This window comes from Archocentrus centrarchus, chromosome 4 (assembly GCF_007364275.1).
Source record: "Archocentrus centrarchus isolate MPI-CPG fArcCen1 chromosome 4, fArcCen1, whole genome shotgun sequence".
Taxonomy (NCBI): domain Eukaryota; kingdom Metazoa; phylum Chordata; class Actinopteri; order Cichliformes; family Cichlidae; genus Archocentrus; species Archocentrus centrarchus.
The window spans coordinates 34,795,888-34,815,770 of record NC_044349.1 but is presented as its reverse complement, the minus strand read 5'-3'; the positions used below and the strand labels follow the sequence as shown (position 1 = coordinate 34,815,770).

The window sequence follows — 19,883 nt, the reverse complement described above, 5'->3', positions numbered from 1 at the left end:
CATTCACCGCACACACTCTTAGTCCTTGGACCTCTGTGGTTGCAAAAACACAACCCCATCATTAACTGGTCAGTAAATAAGGTCGCGTTGTGGAGTAAATTTTGCCACCAACATTGTTTACGTTCAGCTCAACCACCTTCCCACTCTCCTAAGACTGATTACCCCAAGACTCCTGACTTATCTGCAGTACCAACTTGCTACCATGACCTAGCTGATGTTTTCCATAAAGATGTAGCCCTCTCTCTCCCACCTTATTGACCATATGACTGTTCCATAGATCCTTTACCCAGTGCGTCATTACCCACTAGCTGCCTTTACAGTTTATCCAGACCCGAGAGGCAATGGAGTTACATTCATGATTCACTCAGGGATAATTAGACCATCCTCCTCCCTGCAGGCAGCTGGATTCTTTCTTTGTAGAAAAGAGAGATTAAAACCTTAAGACCCTGCATTGACTATCGAGGACTGAATCAGATCACTATTAGGAACAAATACCCGCTACCTCTGTCCTCTGCTTTTGAGCTCTTACAGGGGCCACCATTTTCACCAAGTTGGATCTGAGAAATGCATACCAGAGAAAGCGATAAGTGTAAGACAGCCTTCAACACTCAACTTGGCCATTTTTAATATTTGGTAATGCCGTTTGGGCTGACCAATGCTCCTGCTGTCTTTCAAGGCTTAGTCAATGACATCTTACGGGACATCCGGGATCATTTTCTATGTTTATTTGGATGACATTCTTATTTTTTTCTAAGAACCTTTTAGAGCACCAGGAACATGTACGTCAGGTCATGCAGAGATTGATGGAGAACCGGCTTTTCATCGAGGGTGAGAAATGTGAATTTCATGTTCAGACTGTCTCGTTTTTTGGGGTACATCATTGAGAGACAGCATCCTGGCAGACCCAGTTAAAACTGAAGCAGTGGTTAACTGGCCTCTTCCTTCTGGCCGTAAACAGTTGCAGCGCTTCCTGGGTTTTGCCAATTTTTATTGCCACTTTATTCGCAACTACAGTCAAGTGGTGCAACATCTAACTGCTCTAACTTCCCAGAGCAGCCTTACCGCTGGACTTTCTCTGCCTAGGAAGCTTTTGATCACCTCAAGCACCTCTTTGCTTCTACCGCAATACTGGCCCAGCCAGACCCATCTCTTCAGTTTGTAGTGGAGGTGAATGCCTCAGATTCGGGGGTAGGGGCTGCGTTATCCCAAAGGGCAAAAAATAAGTTGCATCCTTGTGCCTTTTTCTCTCACCACTTATTTTCCGCAGAGCACACCTATGACATTGGAGACCGGGAACTGCTCACCGTTAAGTTGGCATTTGAGGAATGGAGACACTGGCTGGAGGGAGCAGAGCACCCATTCCTGGTTTGGACTGACAAAACCTCACCTATATCCAAACAGCTAAGAGACTGAATGCAGGTAATTCACTGGGCCCACACAGCCAAGTTCACATGTCAACCTGGAATCTGTCATACGATTAAGTTTCTCTAGAGACTGTTTTGGTGCCCCACCTTGATTCGAGACATGCTGGAGTATGTGGGGGCCTATACCATCTGTGCTCGGAATAAAGTCTCCTCAGCCCACCCAACCAGACAGCTCTGACCCTTGCCAGTCCCAGGCCGCCCTTGGTCCCACCTCTCCATCGACTTTGTCACCTGACGTCCACCATCTTCAGGTAACACTACTATCATGACTATAATCGGCCGGTTCTCCAAAGCAGCTCATCTTGCCCTGCCTAAGCTTCCCAGTGCTCTCGAAACTGCCCGGCTCCTCACTGACCATGTTTTCTGTCTTCATGGCATTCCCTTGGATATAGTTTCAGACAGAGGCCCTCAGTTCACGTCCCATGTATGGAAGGAGTTTTGTTCCTCTCTAGGTGCTCAGGTAAGCTTGTCCTCCGGATTTCATCCCCAAAACAATGGCCAAACCGGCCGTCTAAACCAGGAACTGGAGGCAGCACTATGGTGTGTTGCCTCCACCAACCAAGCCCCTTGGAGTTCGCACCTGGCCTGGGTGGAATATGCCCACAATACCATGACATCATCCAACACAGGCTTGTCCCCTTTTGAAGTGAGCCTGAGTTATCAGCCTCGAATATTTCCCCCTCAGGAAGTGGAGTTGAGTGTTCCCTCAGTGCAGCACCACCTGCAATGCTGTTGGCAGCTGTGGAGGTTGACTCAAGCTGTTCTCCTCTGGACAGCCAACTGAAACAAACAGCTATTTCACATCTGGGCCCTGAACAAGCCGGACATTTAAAGGTGTCCCTTGGAATGCAGCTGCACGGTCAAAAACAACTCATCCTTTTCTCCTTTGGGTGACACACCATGGTGTGGTATATACCATACCCTTCCATCACAACGGTCTAAACCCTCAGTTGGCACCCTCTCAGCGTATCCCTTGGAAAGTGCATCACTCATGAAGTTGGTATAATCTGCCTGAAATAGACTGTCCCTATCAAACCTCCTTTTGAGATTTAGAGCACATTGTTCAGCAAGCATTTTTTTATTAGGCATTTTTACATCATCTTGTCTCAAAGGCAGGGCAATACTATAATGACCATCCACCAACACAATTCCTCAAGCTTAGAAACAAAAATCCTATTGACAAGCAGTGAACTATTGCATTCTCTCTGAGAGGACCAGTCACAGTCCAACCTAATATAGTTTTGACTGCGTAAGGACCACCACCCTCACTTTGAATAACTTCCCATGCTCCAATCAGCAGCTCCACCCTTGAATCAATCTCTGTTACCTTCACATGTTACAGGTGTGGCCATCTTTGAAGATCTTCTAATCTAGGAATATTGCCTTGATGGACAGGCATACTCTGAGTAAATATATCTGGCAACACAAAAACAGTTTGTATCCAATCCAGCCACCTCCAAATCTGAAACAATGTAACAGGACAACTTTCTTCTGACCCATTGTCCGTAGGAGAACGCTTGTCCTTCTCCCTGTGAGATTTAATTTATTCATTAGCCCTTCCATATAAACTGTTGTTGAGCTTCCAGGATCCAGGAAGGCATAGGTGATCAATGTCTCATCTCCTTTCTTAGACTTCGCTCAAACTGGTAGTATGGAGAGTGTACAGTCATGTTCACCGGACCCAGTAACACCACTAGATTGCACAGAAATTAAAGCGTTTTCATTTGCTGTTTCTGGTCTCATTTTACTTTGTTCTAAATCACTTTCCTTTCCTTTAGAGTCAACATGCACTTGCTCCTGTGCACAAACATCCCAAACACAACCCATTTTCCTTAAAGACAGACATATTTTTACTGTGCGTTTTCCTTTCCAATAAAAGGCACCAATCCATACTATGTCCATCTGTACAAAACAAGCAAACCTTACATTAGAAAGCCATTCTTTACATTCTCCATGAATCCACTGTTATGTGCAAGTATACTTGAGAACCAAGCGTTTTGTTTTTCTTGTTCCTCTTGAGGGAACAACTGAAGATTTATAGAGTTGACCCGCATCCTCAGTTATACCTTCAAGATGAGACTGGACACTTGCAGCACTATCTGCAGTTTGCATAAGCGCTTTAATTGCCTTTATAGCACCTTTAAGTTTATTAACCTTGGCTTTGAAGCTTTACAATTTGAAATTCCAATGCTTTCACAGAGTTTTTGTTGCTGTTTATTTTGACCTCTTACATTGACATCAGAAAATATCTTCGTTCTGCTTGAATACATATTCAGTGGTGAAAATCAAAATGACAAAATCCATCCACAACCACATTTCATAATTGTGTTACAGTGGTTCAAAAACTTCACTTTACAAAAAAGGGGTCACACACTTCAGTATCTTAGAAATGATCAACAAATAAGGCTAAATTTATTACCCTAAACTGCCTACACAAAACTTACCTGTCCAATGCACCGTAGTCTTCTTCAGGGCTGTTTGTTGAGCCTCTTCTCCCTTTACAAACAAGACTGCAAACCCACCCACAAGACCAACACCATCATAAGGTTTGCATAAGACACCACAGTGGTAGGCAGGATTCCATCCAGCGACGAGGCTGCTTGCAGAACAGAGACTGAGAACCTGGAGAACAGGAGCTTAGAGAACAACTTGATCCTCAGCGCACCAAAGACAAAGGAGCTGATCCTGGACTTCAGGAGCCTGAGGCCCCTCATCCATCACCCGATCGCCATCAGCGGGGAAAGAGTGGAGGTCATGCAGAGCAACAAGTACCTCGGGGTCAACATTAGCTATGACATGACGTGGACTGTCAACACAACAGTGACGGTCAAGAAAGGTCTCCAGAGGCTTCACTTCCTGAGGTGCTTGAAGAGAGCACGCCTCCCACAACAGCTGCTGGTGAGCTTCTACAGGTCAACCATTGAGTCCGCCCTCACATACCACATCTCAGTATAGTAGTCTGGCTGCACTTCAGACAACAGGAAAGTTCTCCAGCGTATCATCAAGACTGCTGAGAGGATCACTGGCTCCCAGCTCCCCAGACTAGAGGACATATGCTGGACCAGGTGGGTCACAGCCATAATAAGGGACAGCACACATCCCAGACACTGCCTCTACACCCCCCTGCCTTCAGGGTGGCGCTACAGGACACTGTACACCCGGACCTCAAGACTGAAAAACAGCCTTCACCACAGAGCTGTTACACTACTGAACACTGACCATATCAAACCCAACAGACAATCTCCTTGGACATCCACTGCACCACTCTAGCACTCAAAGTCAGGAAAACGGGAACATGAAACAAGTGTATATGTGTATGTAGACACATATACACTTGTATATTAAAATGCAATAAAACTGATTAATTCTTCCAACTTTAGTGATCTGAAGCTCAAATGAAGAGAACGTTTCTGTGCTCACCCATCAGCACACAAAGGTGCTTCTAAAAATTGCAGCAAGGCCTCCACCGGAACAAGGCGGGCTGAGAAACGTGCAGGAAACCTTTCACTTTGGATCCAGATCACTCAGGATGAAAGTTTTATTTGAGATGGAATGCGCATTTATCAATGCAATCCTAATGCTGGGACAAGGATCTCTGCAGAGGGTAACCATGCAGAGATGCGCAGAACCGCAGAGGATCCTCTGCACAGCCCGTTTCGCTCACCGGTGGGGAGGCCATCGGGTCCACCGACGAATCAGGAAATCTTCACGGACACAGCCCGTCCTGTCAAAAGCATCCAGTGAGGAAACCATGAAGTACCCTGATGACTCAAGGAAGCGGCGAGATTTCCTCAAAATTCTTCGTCTCAAAAACAGCCTCAGTCTCACCTGAACTCCAGCCCTCCACCCTCCACCCCCCATTTTGGAGGGACCAACTCCAGAGTTAAATTGAGATGTTTTGGTATGACCTTAAACAGGCCCTAAAATGCAGCTGAATTCAAACAATTCTGCAAAGAAGAGTGGGTTGATGTTCCTCCACAGCGATGTGAAAGAGTCATTGTCAGTTATCACAAATGATTGATTCCAGTTCTCGCTGCCAAGGGTGGCACAACCAGTTATTAGGTTTAGGGGTCAGTTACTTTTCCACACAGGGCAGGTAGGTTTGGATAGTTTTCTCCTTAATAAATAAAATCATCATTTCATTTTGTATTTACTCAGGTTATCAGTGACTGATATCAAATTTTGTTTGATATCTGAAAAAAGGAAAGGGCCAGGTGGCTGTCCACAGCTGCCAACACATTGCCAATGGAGAACCATGTTGAGCCTTGTAGGCAAACGGACACAACGGGCAGACGTTAAATGGGCAGACGTTAAACGGGCAGACCGTTAAAAGAAGCATTAAAAAAAATAATAACTGGCAGGTGCTGAAGACTTTGACGTTAAATGTTCATGAAAATTAAAATGACATTTCAACAAAATGTTTTCAGCTGTCTCTTTCACACACAGATGTAGGGATTGAAACACAGTGTCTACGCTTTGTTTCATCCTTAAAATAAAACTAAAGAGTGTGTCAGATTGTCAAAATAAAAGCTCGCAAATTTTAAAGCCAGTTACCACGACTTATAAAAGAGGCTAGCTTTTCTGCATATAATGAACCATTCCATGGCTCTCTTAGTGATTCCCTTTATGACTACTGTTGGTAAACAGAATGTGTTTAGGCATTTTAGCCCTTCAAAATAAAATCCACCACATAATAGAATTTAGTTTTGCCATGTTCCTACAGTAGGTCTCTTTCACCCACAGATTTGGCTATTGATAACAGTCTCTACATTTAGTTCCACCTTTGAAAAACTCCACTGTCTAAAAAAGTCATAAATATTAAAGTTACATTTTGGGACTTAGATCAGAATGCCTTTACCATGACCTGCTTCTAGCTTTCTGTTTTCCTAGTTTTAAGCTACTTTTTGCTTCCAGTGTTTCTTGGCTTTCTTGGTTTGACTTACAATTCAGCAACAGCAAGTACACTAGAAATTTTCTTCATAGTAATAATAATAATAATGTTATATTTCAACAGCTGTAAAAAAATATATATTTTACACATATGGTATAAATAAAGCATTTCTCATTTTATTATTCTTATGAAAAAATAGTCTATAAAAAATCTCTAAAAAAAATCCCAGAATTCGAACTTAAAACTGATATCCAAACTTTATAATTAGCATAGTGTTTACACAGCATAAATTCTGAATTTTTATAAAGGTGTCCAAAGTTAATTTGAAATAAAGTTTGCAGCTTCTTCTTCTTCATTTTCAGAGGTCTGGAATCTGTGGTTAACAGCAGATTCTCAGACTAAAATGAATCAAAATAAGAGCTGATTCTGTTTTGTTTTTACTTTGTCTTTCCTGAGCTCATCAAATGGCTTCTGGAAAATTCTCAAAAAGATAATTTTTGTGAAATGCAGGTGAAACAATCCATTCTGATTGGCTGGATTTAGTTCCAAACTGAAGAGTCATGTTAAGGTTTCTGCTCTGTTTATACTGCAGAGCAGTCCACTGAGCATCTATGTATATCACAATGATGACTTCACACTCACCTGCGATCAGTGAGATCCACACACGGTTTGGAGCCGATCCAGTTTCTGGTCCTGGCCCTGCTCCTCGTCCCAGACCCTGTCCCAGGCCTTGTCCGGGTCCGGGTCCCGGCTGGACGATCAGAGGGTTGTCCTGGTGGGTCCTCCAGGACCCAGTGTCTGCCATGTTGCACGGCAGCAAGCAGACTGTAAGACTACAGCTGAAGGGAAGAGGTGTCAGGTGTCCTGGATCAGGTTACTCCTGGTTCCAGAGGGGACAGAGGTATGAGTTTACAGCCTCTTCAGGTTTCAACACACATTTTGAGCTGGACTTCCTGCCATACACACACCATACATCAGCTCACCTGCAGCAGGTGAGTTAGAGGGGCAACCAACAACACAACACACTGATGACATCACAGAAACAGGACAAGGACCACAGGAAGTCCAGGTCTACATCTAGGACCAGGTCTGGAAAAGTCTGGAACCAGTTACCTGTTTTGATCTGCAAGTATTGACACACCTGGACCCTGGAGAGGCAGTTGGTTCTGACTCAGTGCAGCTTGTTAATGTACAGAACCCAGAATTCAGCTCTCACAGCAAAATGAACTCCACTGTTCTTTGGGAAGAAATTGCATCAGTTGAAATCTTAGAAAAGTAATGAAAAATGTATTAAATAATATCCTGTCAATACTTTATTCAAACCCAGATGACCTTAATAATGTATTACGTGCCTTTCATAGCCAGCTACACTTCTATGACCCAACACAAGCTGAGAGTGAAAACGTTTTAAAAAAAATTAATTAATATCTAGAATTACGGCCGATATCCAAAGAACAAGCAAACGTGTTAACTGAACCTGCTGCCACTGATGAGCTCTATAAAGCACTTAGCAAAATACCAAATTACAAACCACCTGGGTCTGATCAATTTGCATTTGAATTCTAGAAACAATTTTATCACCAGTATTTCTCAGAGTAACAACAGAAATTAAAGCAATTCCCACAATAACGTCCCAGTCTCCTGCTCTTCAGCTACCACACCTGCATCTTATTGGTTTTATCACAGCTGGTATTTAAGGACCAACTCCACCATCCAGTCTCCACCAGATTCTTGTGCTTGTTAGAGTGGTAATCTGGCTCCTCTGTGGCCTCAGTGCAGTCCCGTGTTTTCCAAGCGCTACATTTTTCTTTCACCTTCCAGTGACTCTGGTGTGGCTGAAGAGCAAACATCTGATAGTTCCTGACTAATCATCCTGACCAACTCTCTAGAGCACCTACTGAAGCTTTGATTAACAGCTCAGCATCGGATTCTGTCTGGACTGACTCTCCTTCCTCTCTCCCAGAGTTGCTGGCTTCATTCCTCTGGATCCTCCCCGTTGCTCAGTTCCTCTGTTTTTGCTCGGTCGGTGACAACAAAGCCAATTAACACTAACTCGCTCCTGAGGCTTGCTTCAGAGCCCGTTCACTGCTAATGCCTTTGAAGGCCTTGACAACTGTTCATTCCAGCCACAGCCACAATAATCACAAATGGGATCAGATCACACTTCACCAAGCAGCCAGATAAGGATGCCCACTTTCTGCATCTTTATTTGCCATTTTTAGCATCAATATGGCAAAATCATAATAAAAGCCCCACAAACATCACTACAAACATCACTACATTGCTAAAAAGGACAGAAAATCATTACTGCACCAGCCTTCCATTATTATTAATTGGCAAAACTGAAACAGTAAAATTTTAAATTCTACCTCAAACTCGCTATTTTTTTTTCTATTCTTCTGATACCACCTGCAGAAAGCTGGCACCCCCGAAAATAAAATCTGAACTTTTGTTTTCCTCTGTAATTCTGACTTGGTAACAGCATTTTGTCTCTGACTAACAATACAAATCTACAACTTACAAAATGACTCACAGGATGCACACAACCCAAATGTCACAAACACCTGTCTGCAGTGCACACAGGTCCAACAGATCACTCCTCCTATACAACGGGGACAGAGACTGGCCAGTATTCCGAGCTGTAGAATTCCTCCATCACTCGTTTTGCTGGGTAACATTACAGAAGTTGACAACCTCCCAGTTAAATACAGAAATCTGCTTCTTATTTCTCAAGCCATTGCCAAGAAAACTATATTTCCAAACTGGAAATTAAAAATAAATAAAAATAATAGCAATAAAAAAAACAGCAACAATAAACCTGCCTTGTATTTAACGACATCTGGAGCCTGTTTTTGTATCGTCTCAATTTGTAGCAGACACCAGGGGCTGTAATGTAAATGGACTCATTCTTATATAGTGCCTTTCTACTCTACATAAGCACCAACATGCCTCATTCACCCACTGACACACATTCACACTTCCAGTCAGTGAAAGACCTGAGCCAACCCATATCTTCACTAAAATTTAAAAACAAATATTAACTAAACAACTGAAATAAACGTAGTTTCACCTTTTCTTTTACCTACAGCCAGTTATTTGTTCTTTTTCCTTCTCTCTTGTTGATGGCATCTTCACAATTTTTGTTGCTGTCATAATAAACGATGCAGTTTGTGCTTTGTTCCCCCGCTTGGCTTCCACCTGCTGGAGCAGCCCAAGCAAAGAAAGCCAGACCTCGCTCTCCCCAGACACCTCCAGCTTATCCGGGTAAACACCCGAGTCATTCCCAGGTCAGCCAAGAGATAGACTCTCTCCGGCATGTCCTGGGCCTGCCCCAGGGTCCCTTCCCAGTGGGACATGCCCGGAACACTTCACACAGGAGGCATCCTAGCCAGATGCCTGAACCCCCGCAACTGGCTCCTTTCAATATGACAGCAGCTCCACTCCTCACCCGATCTCTAAGGGATCTTTTTGTTTTTCTGATTTGTTTTGTTCCTTTGTACTTTACAATCTAATCTAACATTGATGATGCATTCCTAATTCCTAATATGTGTTGCATTATATTGCAGTTATGAATGTAATCCCTTCATTTCTCTTCTTCTTTCCTTATTTTATCTGGAGCACTTTGGGGACCCTGAGGAATGGGTGCTGTGGGGAGTAAGGCCAAGTCTGGGGCTGTTTGACTTTGGGTCATCTTCCTGCCGGGTCTGCGGGCAACTCAAAACTTCACAAACTGATCTAAATAACTAAAAACACCACAGCATACAACATAGATACGAATTTAATTTATTGAACACAGAATAAAAACACTGCTGTCATGGCCAATTCTGACCCCTCAAAGGGCCATTGTCCTGTTGTCCCACATGTAGATCACTCATGACAGGCAGACTTTCCCAGTGCCCTTAACAATAACTCACTTTATGGCTATTTGTATCAGCTTATGGCCTGAATAAAGCTGCTCACACGACACAGCACTCCCTCATACATGAAGCACACATTTTGGTTTTGGAAAGTCACATTTTCAACAGTGAAAAAGCCATTTTCTTAAGTGTTTCCATCTCAAAGTCAGGATTTTAGAGTATAAAGTCAGAATCTCACTTAAATATTGTATTACAGTTAACTCATTATTTCATCAGTTTCAACTGGTTCACAGCTAAAAGTGAATGTGGTTACACACAAATGGTAAATGTTGAGCCAAAATTTTTGCAGCCATGCAGGCAGTCAGGATGCAAATATGTATAAAACCACCAAACACCAGAAATGGAGAACAGCTGAGAACACGCAAGAAATGAGAGGTACCTCCTTTCTTCCCCACATCTGTGTTTAGCTTTTCCATACCATGTTTGAGAATCATTTTAGATCATCTAGGTAGAGCAGCTTCAGATGTGACCAGTAAACCAGGAATGCCAAACATTCCCCGGTGGAGCAGTACACATTTCATTGTAGTTCAGGAAGCACAAGTTATTTCATCCCAGTCACTGTGTGCGCTCTTCTGAGAAGGCCTAACTCAAAGGCTCTCCAAAGCGTGGATGCTTCTGCTAACATGCAGATTGTGAGCTAAAATCACCAGGATGTTATTTATTACACTGGAATATATCAAGGATCCATTGTAGCCATGGAGTCAGTGCTGTGAGGAGCTGGAGCCAACCGTGCAGTGACAGTCATGAACAGCTGATATTGTCATATTAATCTACAACTGTAATTGTGACTCAAACTTGACCTTAAATATTGTGGGTTTTTGACCTTATTAGTGGCCATTTTTTAGGTAGAGGTCAATGTTGATTTAGAATCCCAGAATCTTCAAAAAAGTCTGAATTGGACTGAAAAAAAGCATCTCAAAACTTATTACTATACATCTCAGAAATGTTATTCAGATAGTCCTAATCCTTCAGTTACTGAGAAGCTCAGAACAGACTCAGTCTCAACTCAAAGGCTTAATTACAGTAAAGCTGTGTACAGTCCTAACCTTGACCTCATCTTATGCTTCCCTTAAATCTCAATTTAGATTGTGGATATATGAAAACGTGACAACTGCATAATTGTGAACCAAAACACTGCTGAACTTCAGGAACAATCTTTTACAACCTTGAACTAAATAAGTCCTAATTGGACTTTATTACGTACAAAGCTGAAATTCTTGTTGGTGAAAGAAGATTCAGGATCATGCTCCTTGGAGTCAAAGAGTCAAACTAACAACCTGAGAGCCAGGAAACTAAAGTGCACATGGGGAAATATTGGAAGTGTTCCCTTAAATCAATTAAAAACAGGCAGAAACACGTGAACACAGGAAGATTTATTTATTACAGTATTTATGGAAAACCCTGAGAGACAGAAACTAAGAGGGTCGGCCATGTTAGGAGCAGCTACCGAGTGCGTGATCAGTGTGTGGAGTGTGTTCTGCTACAGGTGGGGGTTCACTGCTCCTGATCCTTGACATTCGATGATGTAGGTAACGTTTCTGCTCAGCTCATCCTCGCACTTTGTTATTGTGAATTTTGCCTGCAAACATAACAACATACAAGTTAATAAGTGATGAGCTTGAATCAGACGGTGGATGAACTGAAGCTGCATCAAAGAGCACTAATAACATAAAGAAGGATTATTCTGAGGTGTGAATCATGCAAAGCTGCAAGTTCCCCTTTAGCTTATAAAGTTTTGGTTTATTTTTGAGCAAATGTGTTTGTAAGTTATAAAACGTATTTGTGTTTCAAATAATGGACAAAAAGATACATTTCTCAGTTTGCATTATTCCATGACAACACCACTTAGTTTAAAAAATTATATTCATATTATTTAGTCCATTAAAAATCTTAATTCCCATCATTATTCCATGAAGCTCAAATAAACACAAATCCTGGCACATCTGTTTCACTATCAGCTCATGTTTCCTGGGCTGTGACATTTTTAAACTGTAAAAGCAGAACTTTTGCAAACACCACTATGTATGACACTCATGTCTATATATATATAGGAAATGGATGCAGCCACTGAGATGACATCCACTGGTTAGTGAAGTCCTATTGTGAAGCTTCAAGCTGAACAGTTTCACCCATGCCATCTTAGTGTGTTGACAGTGGCTGTGACAAATGAGGGGTTGCTACAGAGAAACCGAAGAACACTGCATGATCATATGGTAGCAACTTGTCATTCCCACAGCAGAGCACGCCCAGCTTCATCCCTTTGTCCTGCTTTGTCTTGTTTACCACTCTAGTGGGATCATAACTTACAAAGTGAACATCATGTCGCAGTCACTCAGACTCCAAACCATAATCTCTAAGTGTTTACTAAGGTCATAGATCAATGGAGGTGAGGCTCAGAGACTTCTATACAATCACGCTTCTTTTTGAGAGGAGTCACACTCTACATGCAATGATTAAATAATAGAAATGCACTCTGTAAATGCACCACTGGTGTAGAGTCTGTGCGCTCCAAGTATTCCTGACCTGAGTCAGCTGCTCTGCGATGTGAATGGCTGTCTGTGTATGTAGTGTCACAGCGCCGGTTCGAATCCGAGACGTTCCATTTGCCAGCGCCATGAAAATAATGACCTGAGGAGGAGAATCAAGAGTAAGGTCACAGTGAGGTTACCAGGTGTGTACCTGTGTGTCTGTGTGTGTGTTTGACTCTCACCTGGTCCTGCAGGAATTCATCCACGCAGCCATTGTGTCGGATGTTCTTCAGCAACATCTCAGCAGCTTCAATACCCACTTTATCTGCATACACACCTGGGAAAAAAAGACAAAAAAAACACACCTGTTACAGAACATGATTGGCTGAATAAATTGTCAAAACACGTTCTATTGTTTTTAGAATTAGAACATTTAGAAAGCCTTCATATAAATTACATTTCACAATAAAGTGACTCTCAATAAGATGTCAGTTTTTATTCTGCATTACTGCAGCGTTGCTGCCACCTGCTGGTTCAAATGACCGCCTCACCTTTCTTTCCCAGAGCTGAACCTGCAAATATGCACCCTGTGGAGGACTCTGCGATGATTCTGAAAGAGACGTGAAGAAGCAGTTAGAGAGCTGATGACACACCTGTTTTATTACTAACATTCACTTCCTGTGGGATCTCCCATAGTTAAAGCTAATGTAAAACATTCACTGTTTAAAACCAGCTGCTTTTGCTCTTTCATGACTTCAGTGTTAAAGAGAAATTTAGCTCATTTAATCTTATGAGCTCTGAGCAGCAATATTATGCTGTTATTCTTTGTGGTATCTGGTAATACCAGAACATTATTTTCCATCTTGCCTACCAACAGTGAATGCAGCACATGTGCAGAGCTTACATTATGCCATTCCCATTCCCGCAGGCCTTTTCCTTCTCTTGCTGTGGCTGGATGTTGATGTAAAGTTCTTTGATTTCCTTCCTGATGGTTCGAACAGCAGCAGCTGACATGTCTTTAGCCAACTTAAAAAACACAAAACACTACAGTTAGCTCAATAAAGACACAAAAATATACAATTGACAATAACAGCAAAACGCTGAGACCATAAACACAAAAACTTATTATAGAGATTTAATACCTTTTTTTTTTTCCAAGCTGACCATCCAAATGTCAACATACTATATCCACCCTGGCTCTCTCCATTTGTAAAACTACATACACAGAAATTTTATTTATAGACAGGACAGTACTATGCAGAAGTCTTGACCGTCCCCCTCCCTATATTTTGCTTCCAAATAGCCAGGAATTTTTTTAAAGATGGTCTAATAAAAAGTTAAATGCAATGTTGAGGCTGTCATTTTCAACATCTTTTTATAGTGGATGATTCTTATCAGAACTGAGCAAAAAAGATAAGCCTGAGGGCCAGAAGGATGATAACTAAAACTGGTTTTTGAGTTTTCCCCTCTGTGGGACAATAAAGGCTGTTTCTTCTTCTTCTTCTTCTTCTTCTAATTAGGGTGAACAGGGTTAAATTAATTTACTAACAGGGACTTAGAAGAGAAATAACTAATGTTTAATAAGCCACATTTTGGTGCAGTTGAGGATGTTCTACTGCAGGGGTATTCAAATGAAATTTAAAGAGGTCCAGTCAGACAAAATTTCACGACCCGACATGTAGTTCGATTTCTCCGGAGGCGCACGTCAGGTTACGGTTTCTCGGCAGACCACCGCCATTACTTTGCGGACCGATGCGGTGAGCATGCACACAAAAGCACACAGTTGCCTGATGGCGGTCCCAGCTTAAACTGTTAGAGCGGAAAAAAATGATTCATATGAATCCACAAGGGTTTTTTAATGAAATTACGAAAACAAAGGTCATTTTATCTATAATTTCTCTTAGTTTTAGTTAGTTTTGTAAACTCACAATACTGTTTTTTGCTTTTAATTATAGATTTTATTTATTTCAGTTAATGAAAATGTTTTTTTCAGTTTCAGTTTTCATTATTTAGTTCGTTTTCGTTAACTATAATAACCCTGTTTGTTACAAAGTTTACCAGCTGGCAGGAACCAGCTTGGTGGTATCACGTGGTATAGCCAAACTCGCATGCAATTGGTCAGTGGGTTTCCTTGGACGCTTCACTACTACCCTAAGGACTGTAAAAGCTGCGCCGGTAAACCAGAAAGCGCTCAACAAGATTTTATTTAAGTGGTTATTTCTGTTTTGGTATTAGGTTCGGGCCCCCTTAAGACATCATTTCGGTCCGGATCCGGACCGAGGTCCGCCTATTGGTGATGGCTGTTCTACTTTTTTCTCTCTGTGAATTCTTATACTTTTTTTGCTGCTGATTTTTGGTTTGTCTTTTTTGGTGGTCTGGGAGCAGACAGGAATCTGGGGAGTGGTGACAGGAGGAGGGAAGCTGCAAAGATAACAGTTTCACAGGCATAAAATTGTAAGACTGCAACTCTGCTTCCTGGTCTCAACTCTGAATAGTCACATTTTGGGGGTTTAATAAAATTAAGCCAAATTTCTAGAAATAAAAGCTGAGCGGTCCAAAGTGGGACGGATTATATCTCTCCTAATAAGACCAGGTTTTCTCCAGAACGTTTTCCAGTTGTCAGTAAAGCTTGTGTCATTTTCTGGACACCACCTAGTCAGACAGCGGTTGAAGGACAACATCTGGGTATACACGCCATCGTTTTTACAGAATCCAATATGATTTTGGCAAAGTTACACATGACTCTATTTTAATTTTAGTGACCTCTGATCAACACAACTGAGTGTCAAAAATGCCAACATGAATTACAGCCTTATCAAATATATCCTTACTCTTAGCCAGCAATTTCAAATTTGCTTCAGTGTCACCTTCTCTGGTCCCAGGAATACAATCGACTATGGTCGCTGGAGTCTCTAGCTTCACATTTCCAAGAATATTGTCACCAAAAAACTTTTTTTTATTTTGGTGGGGCTAACCGGGGCTAAGCTACTTTGGCAAGCACCAACTACCAGGGCCTAGGTAGCTATAGGACTGTTTTCAACAGTGCGGAGCCCCGTCTCCAATTCACTGAGCCTGGACTCCAAAGCTACAAACAAGCTACATTTATTACCGATGCACTAAAACACTAAAAGAGGTCAAGAAATAACTAAAGATTTGGCACACTAAGCAGGAAAGCACTTTCCTACAAGGGATGACCCACCCAGAGCCGAGACTGAACAATACTGGAAGAGAAAGAAGCGTCACACAACACCAACTCCAAGAGCCTGGTGGATCTGAGAGCAGATCACACCAGCCTTCTAGAGCAAGAACCTTTCAATGTCACAAAGGAAAACATCCAATAACAAGGCTCTGGAATGAAGCGCTGGGCAACACCAGGACCTGATATGACAAATAACTGGGCTGCTACCGCAGTTACTCATCCAAACTGGCTAACTCAGGGATGAACAATCCTGATGATGAAGGATAACTGTTCCAACTGTATTAAAGAGTAAATGGATTAAATGTGGACTATTAAATATTATGTACTCCGAGATACTTAAAGTCCTCTGCTTGGGGCAGCAAATCATCCCTGACTTGAAGTGAGAATGCTACCTTATTCCAGCTGAGAACTATCTATCCATCTATATATATCTATCTATCGATAGATAGATAGCTAGACAGATATAGATAGATATTGATTTGGTGCTATATAAATAAAAGCAAACTTTACTTTGAATGGTAGAACTCCAGCGACGTAAGCTCTACCATAGATCTTTGTGATGTTTCCTCTGTCCGTCATGGTGACGGGCTTCAGTTCTTTGACCGGATTCACCGTCACCATCACCTCACCTCCACCTTTAGGGTAGAAACCCCTGATAGACAAATACATAGTACAGGGTCAGATACACAAAAGTACTCTAACATTTAAACTCTGCAGACGTTGGCAAACTGACCTCATTCTGATGTCGCAGTCAAAGTGGACTCCAAACTTCTCCACAATGGGTTTGAAAACCTGAAGATTAATAAATAAACAAATACTTCAGGGTGCAATGACTGCAGAAAAGTGAATGTACAGAAGAGTATTAGGCCCACATTGAGAAAAAATGAAATTGTGCATTTTGAGAATAAAGTCAAAATTTCAAGAAAAACGTTGAAATACTATTTTGAGATTAAAGTCGTCATTTCAAGTCCAACAACTGCCACGGCTGCTGTACCCTCTACAAAACGCCTCGGGCCGATGAAACAACTTGATCAGCTGTTTTACTGTGTCTTGTGATTCTACATATCCCCTCTGTACTGCATGAAGGTGCAACCACCGATATCCTCGCATCTGACCATTACCAGTTTGTTTTTTTCTTCTGAGCAGATGCAGCTTCCTGCACCATCTCTTCAACGTCCTCATACTTATCACTACATTGTGTTTATGTACTAAAACAGAAATAATTTCCTTGTTACTAAAACCAATTCTAAAGTATAGTTTCACTAACTCATAACACAAGACAGTTTGGAGAGGGTACAGCAGATGTCACGTGGCAGTTTGACTCCACATTTTGACTTTTTTCTCAAAATTTTGACTTTATTCTCAAAATGCACAATTCCTGAACCTGTAAACACAGAAATCAGGCATCAGGGTCACATTCCAGAAAGCAAATTTAGTGAAAGCTCTGAGTTTGTTAACCCTGAAATGAGGGAAACTGGGTTTTCTGTCCCAGAAACAGTTAACTGAAGCTCTGAGTCAGTTACCATGGTAACACACTGTGTGAACTTAACCGGCTTGTGGCAGGTTTTCTTCAACAAATTGATTTTTATCTTAGAGCCTCGCTTCTTTCTGTTATAGGGCTATGGCGCATCTCTGCTGAGTACCTTGACAGTGTAGTCGATCTGAGGAGCCATCTCTGCATTGGTTCCTCCCTTCAGACAAAGCTGGGAGGCAGCATCAGCATAAAGAGCACAAGGCAGAGCAACCTGCAGCAGGAGACACACACTCCTGACACACATACACACAAGACGTGATTATATATATATAGAGAGAGAGAGACATTTAATGTTTAAAACAAAAACCAATCAAGAGCTTTTGTATTAGTGCCAGACGTAGTCAGTGGGCCGGCCTTACCCTGCAGTCTGTGTGTCAGCTGTGTAGTTTCCAGACTGGATTTTTCCTGGAGTCAGACTGATGTCAGTGGAGCCAATACTGGCTCCCTGAAGACTGCCCGAACACAGATCTGAGACCAGCTGCAGGCCGTTCAGGTGCTGCGGTCTGTACACACAATCAATAGATCAAAACTGTTACCGGACTTCATTTGAAATTTTAAAGTTGTAATATTTACAGGGCCTTCTGTCTCATGAAACTGTTTCCACTAAAGATACTGATTCAGAGAGAACACAAATCTGGCATATTTTAAAATTGATCGGAAGACCCGCTAACCAAAAAAGATTTTAGCAGATTTTGTGCAAAAACGTCGCAAATATAATGCCCCAACCAATAATCAATAAAATCGAGTTAGACCAACTGATTAAGAGCTAAATTTTTCTGGAAAGACTGCGGCACGTAATCATTTTAATACTTCTGCTAAGAGTTAATAGATGTCAGCGGCACTGTGCGCTGACAGACGGCCGCATTACATGAACATTTTGAATCAAGTCTGGATTTAACACAAGCTGCATTTTGCATCAGGCTGAATGTCTCAACAAAAGCAGCCGGATAAAACCGGGAGGAGGTTGACGCATTAATGTTCACACGGTGGGGCAAATAAACTATCGCTAATCTAAAATAAGCATATACTTGGTTGTTTGTTTATTTTCTGATTAACTTCACTGATGCATCAACTTCAATGAATAGGCTAACGTTAGCCAGCTAGCAGTGAGCTGCTAACTCACCTCAGACCCGGCGTGCTTCTGCCGGCTCGGATTTTGGTGATTTTGACGGAGGATCCGGTGATGCAGCTGAGCGCCGCGGACACCCTCAGGATCTGTCCACCCTGAGGAGAACATATGAAAGGGAAACAGAACCGATATCAGCGAGGTAAAACCCGCCTGCTAACCGCACCGCTAGCTTTGTGTTAGCACAGCAGCGGCGCGGAACGCCAGCAGCTTTTCATCGAATCACTTCCATCCTACAAAGTGTGAGTACTCACTCCCTCCATCACACTGCCGTCTATCTCCACAGCCCCGGAGTCCATCTTCATTCAAAACAACTGTTTTCTTTAACTTTTACTCGATACTGATGCCCTGCTCGCCTGCAGCCTCAGGACTTTCCTCTGTGTTTGTGGTTCTTCTTCGTCTATAGCAGAAATAACTGCAACTACTTCCGCTGGCTTTCAAACTAAAGTAAAAAAAAAAAAAAAAACAAATTAAATACTGTTTCTTTTTTTTTGTTGTTGTTGTTGTTTAAGTAGTAGTAGTAGTAGTAGTAGTAGTAGTAGACTAGAAAACATGTTTTTGTTTATTTGCTAACATATTGTACATGTCGTTTTTGCAACTACAATATGTTGCAAGTCGTTTTCTCAGCCATCAGCTCTCCTCAATCCCTCCTGAATTACTTTCCTTCAGATTCTCCCACCACAATCTTTAAATTTAGTGCAAGAAGTTAAAAGGAAAGAGCCATGTAGCTCTTTTTTTGAGCCACATTTTTAGTGCTGCTAAAAACCAAACACAAATATTCCCATTTAGACAGTTCCATTTAGTGAGTCCCAGCACTGATGCTTGGTATGATGTCTGGATTATTACAGTAACGTGTCCAGGACTGCACCACATTTAGTTTACAACCAGTATGATTTCTCAGTTTTTCTTCTTGCGACTCAGATTTATGTCTCTATCTGCCCAAGAATTTCTAAAGCCAGGTACTATTGAAAAACATAATAATTCACTCATAATATTCCTTCTGGGTCTTAATCAGTGCTTCAAGCTTGCCCAGCAATGATGATAGCTGGAACACAGTTTAGATTTCTTCCTTTAATTCTCCACTTAGCTCAAAGTGCTATTTTGACCTCTAACTGCACCAAGTGCTGAAACTTATTACTGTACAGAAGCTGTTTTCACGAAGATGAGTTGCAGATGAAAGGCGGTCACAGAGATGTTTAATGCGAGTTAAAGGACATATACCTAGTTAACTACTTCACTGTAGTACTGGAGGCCAAGCTACTGCATTAATGCCATCATAGTCTAACGAAAATGTGAAATATTGTCAGTCTCTCCTTTATTTCTG

General features: G+C 41.9%; 1 protein-coding gene across 1 annotated transcript; it reads right to left on the bottom strand.

Annotated features, from left to right (window-relative positions):
• Nucleotides 1-11,586: 11,586 nt before the first annotated feature.
• Nucleotides 11,587-18,969, bottom strand: rtca (RNA 3'-terminal phosphate cyclase). Its single transcript, XM_030727462.1, has 11 exons — nt 18,814-18,969; nt 18,557-18,657; nt 17,793-17,936; nt 17,543-17,666; nt 16,633-16,691; nt 16,410-16,551; nt 13,605-13,726; nt 13,252-13,310; nt 12,943-13,037; nt 12,756-12,860; nt 11,587-11,811 (listed from the first exon to the last, which is right to left on the bottom strand). The coding sequence occupies exons 1-11, from the start codon at nt 18,862-18,864 to the stop codon at nt 11,713-11,715; spliced, it is 1,101 nt and encodes a 366-aa protein (XP_030583322.1). The 5' UTR covers nt 18,865-18,969; the 3' UTR covers nt 11,587-11,712.
• Nucleotides 18,970-19,883: the final 914 nt, after the last annotated feature.

Excerpts from the sequence above, each read along its gene's own strand:
- rtca (XM_030727462.1), bottom strand. The coding sequence starts at position 18,864 with ATGAAGATGGACTCCGGGGCTGTGGAGATAGACGGCAGTGTGATGGAG. Across the intron at positions 13,038-13,251 it reads TTCAGCTCTGGGAAAGAAAG|GTGTGTATGCAGATAAAGTG; the intron begins GTGAGGCGGTCA and ends TTTTTTTCCCAG. Across the intron at positions 11,812-12,755 it reads TCGCAGAGCAGCTGACTCAG|GCAAAATTCACAATAACAAA; the intron begins GTCAGGAATACT and ends TTATGTTTGCAG.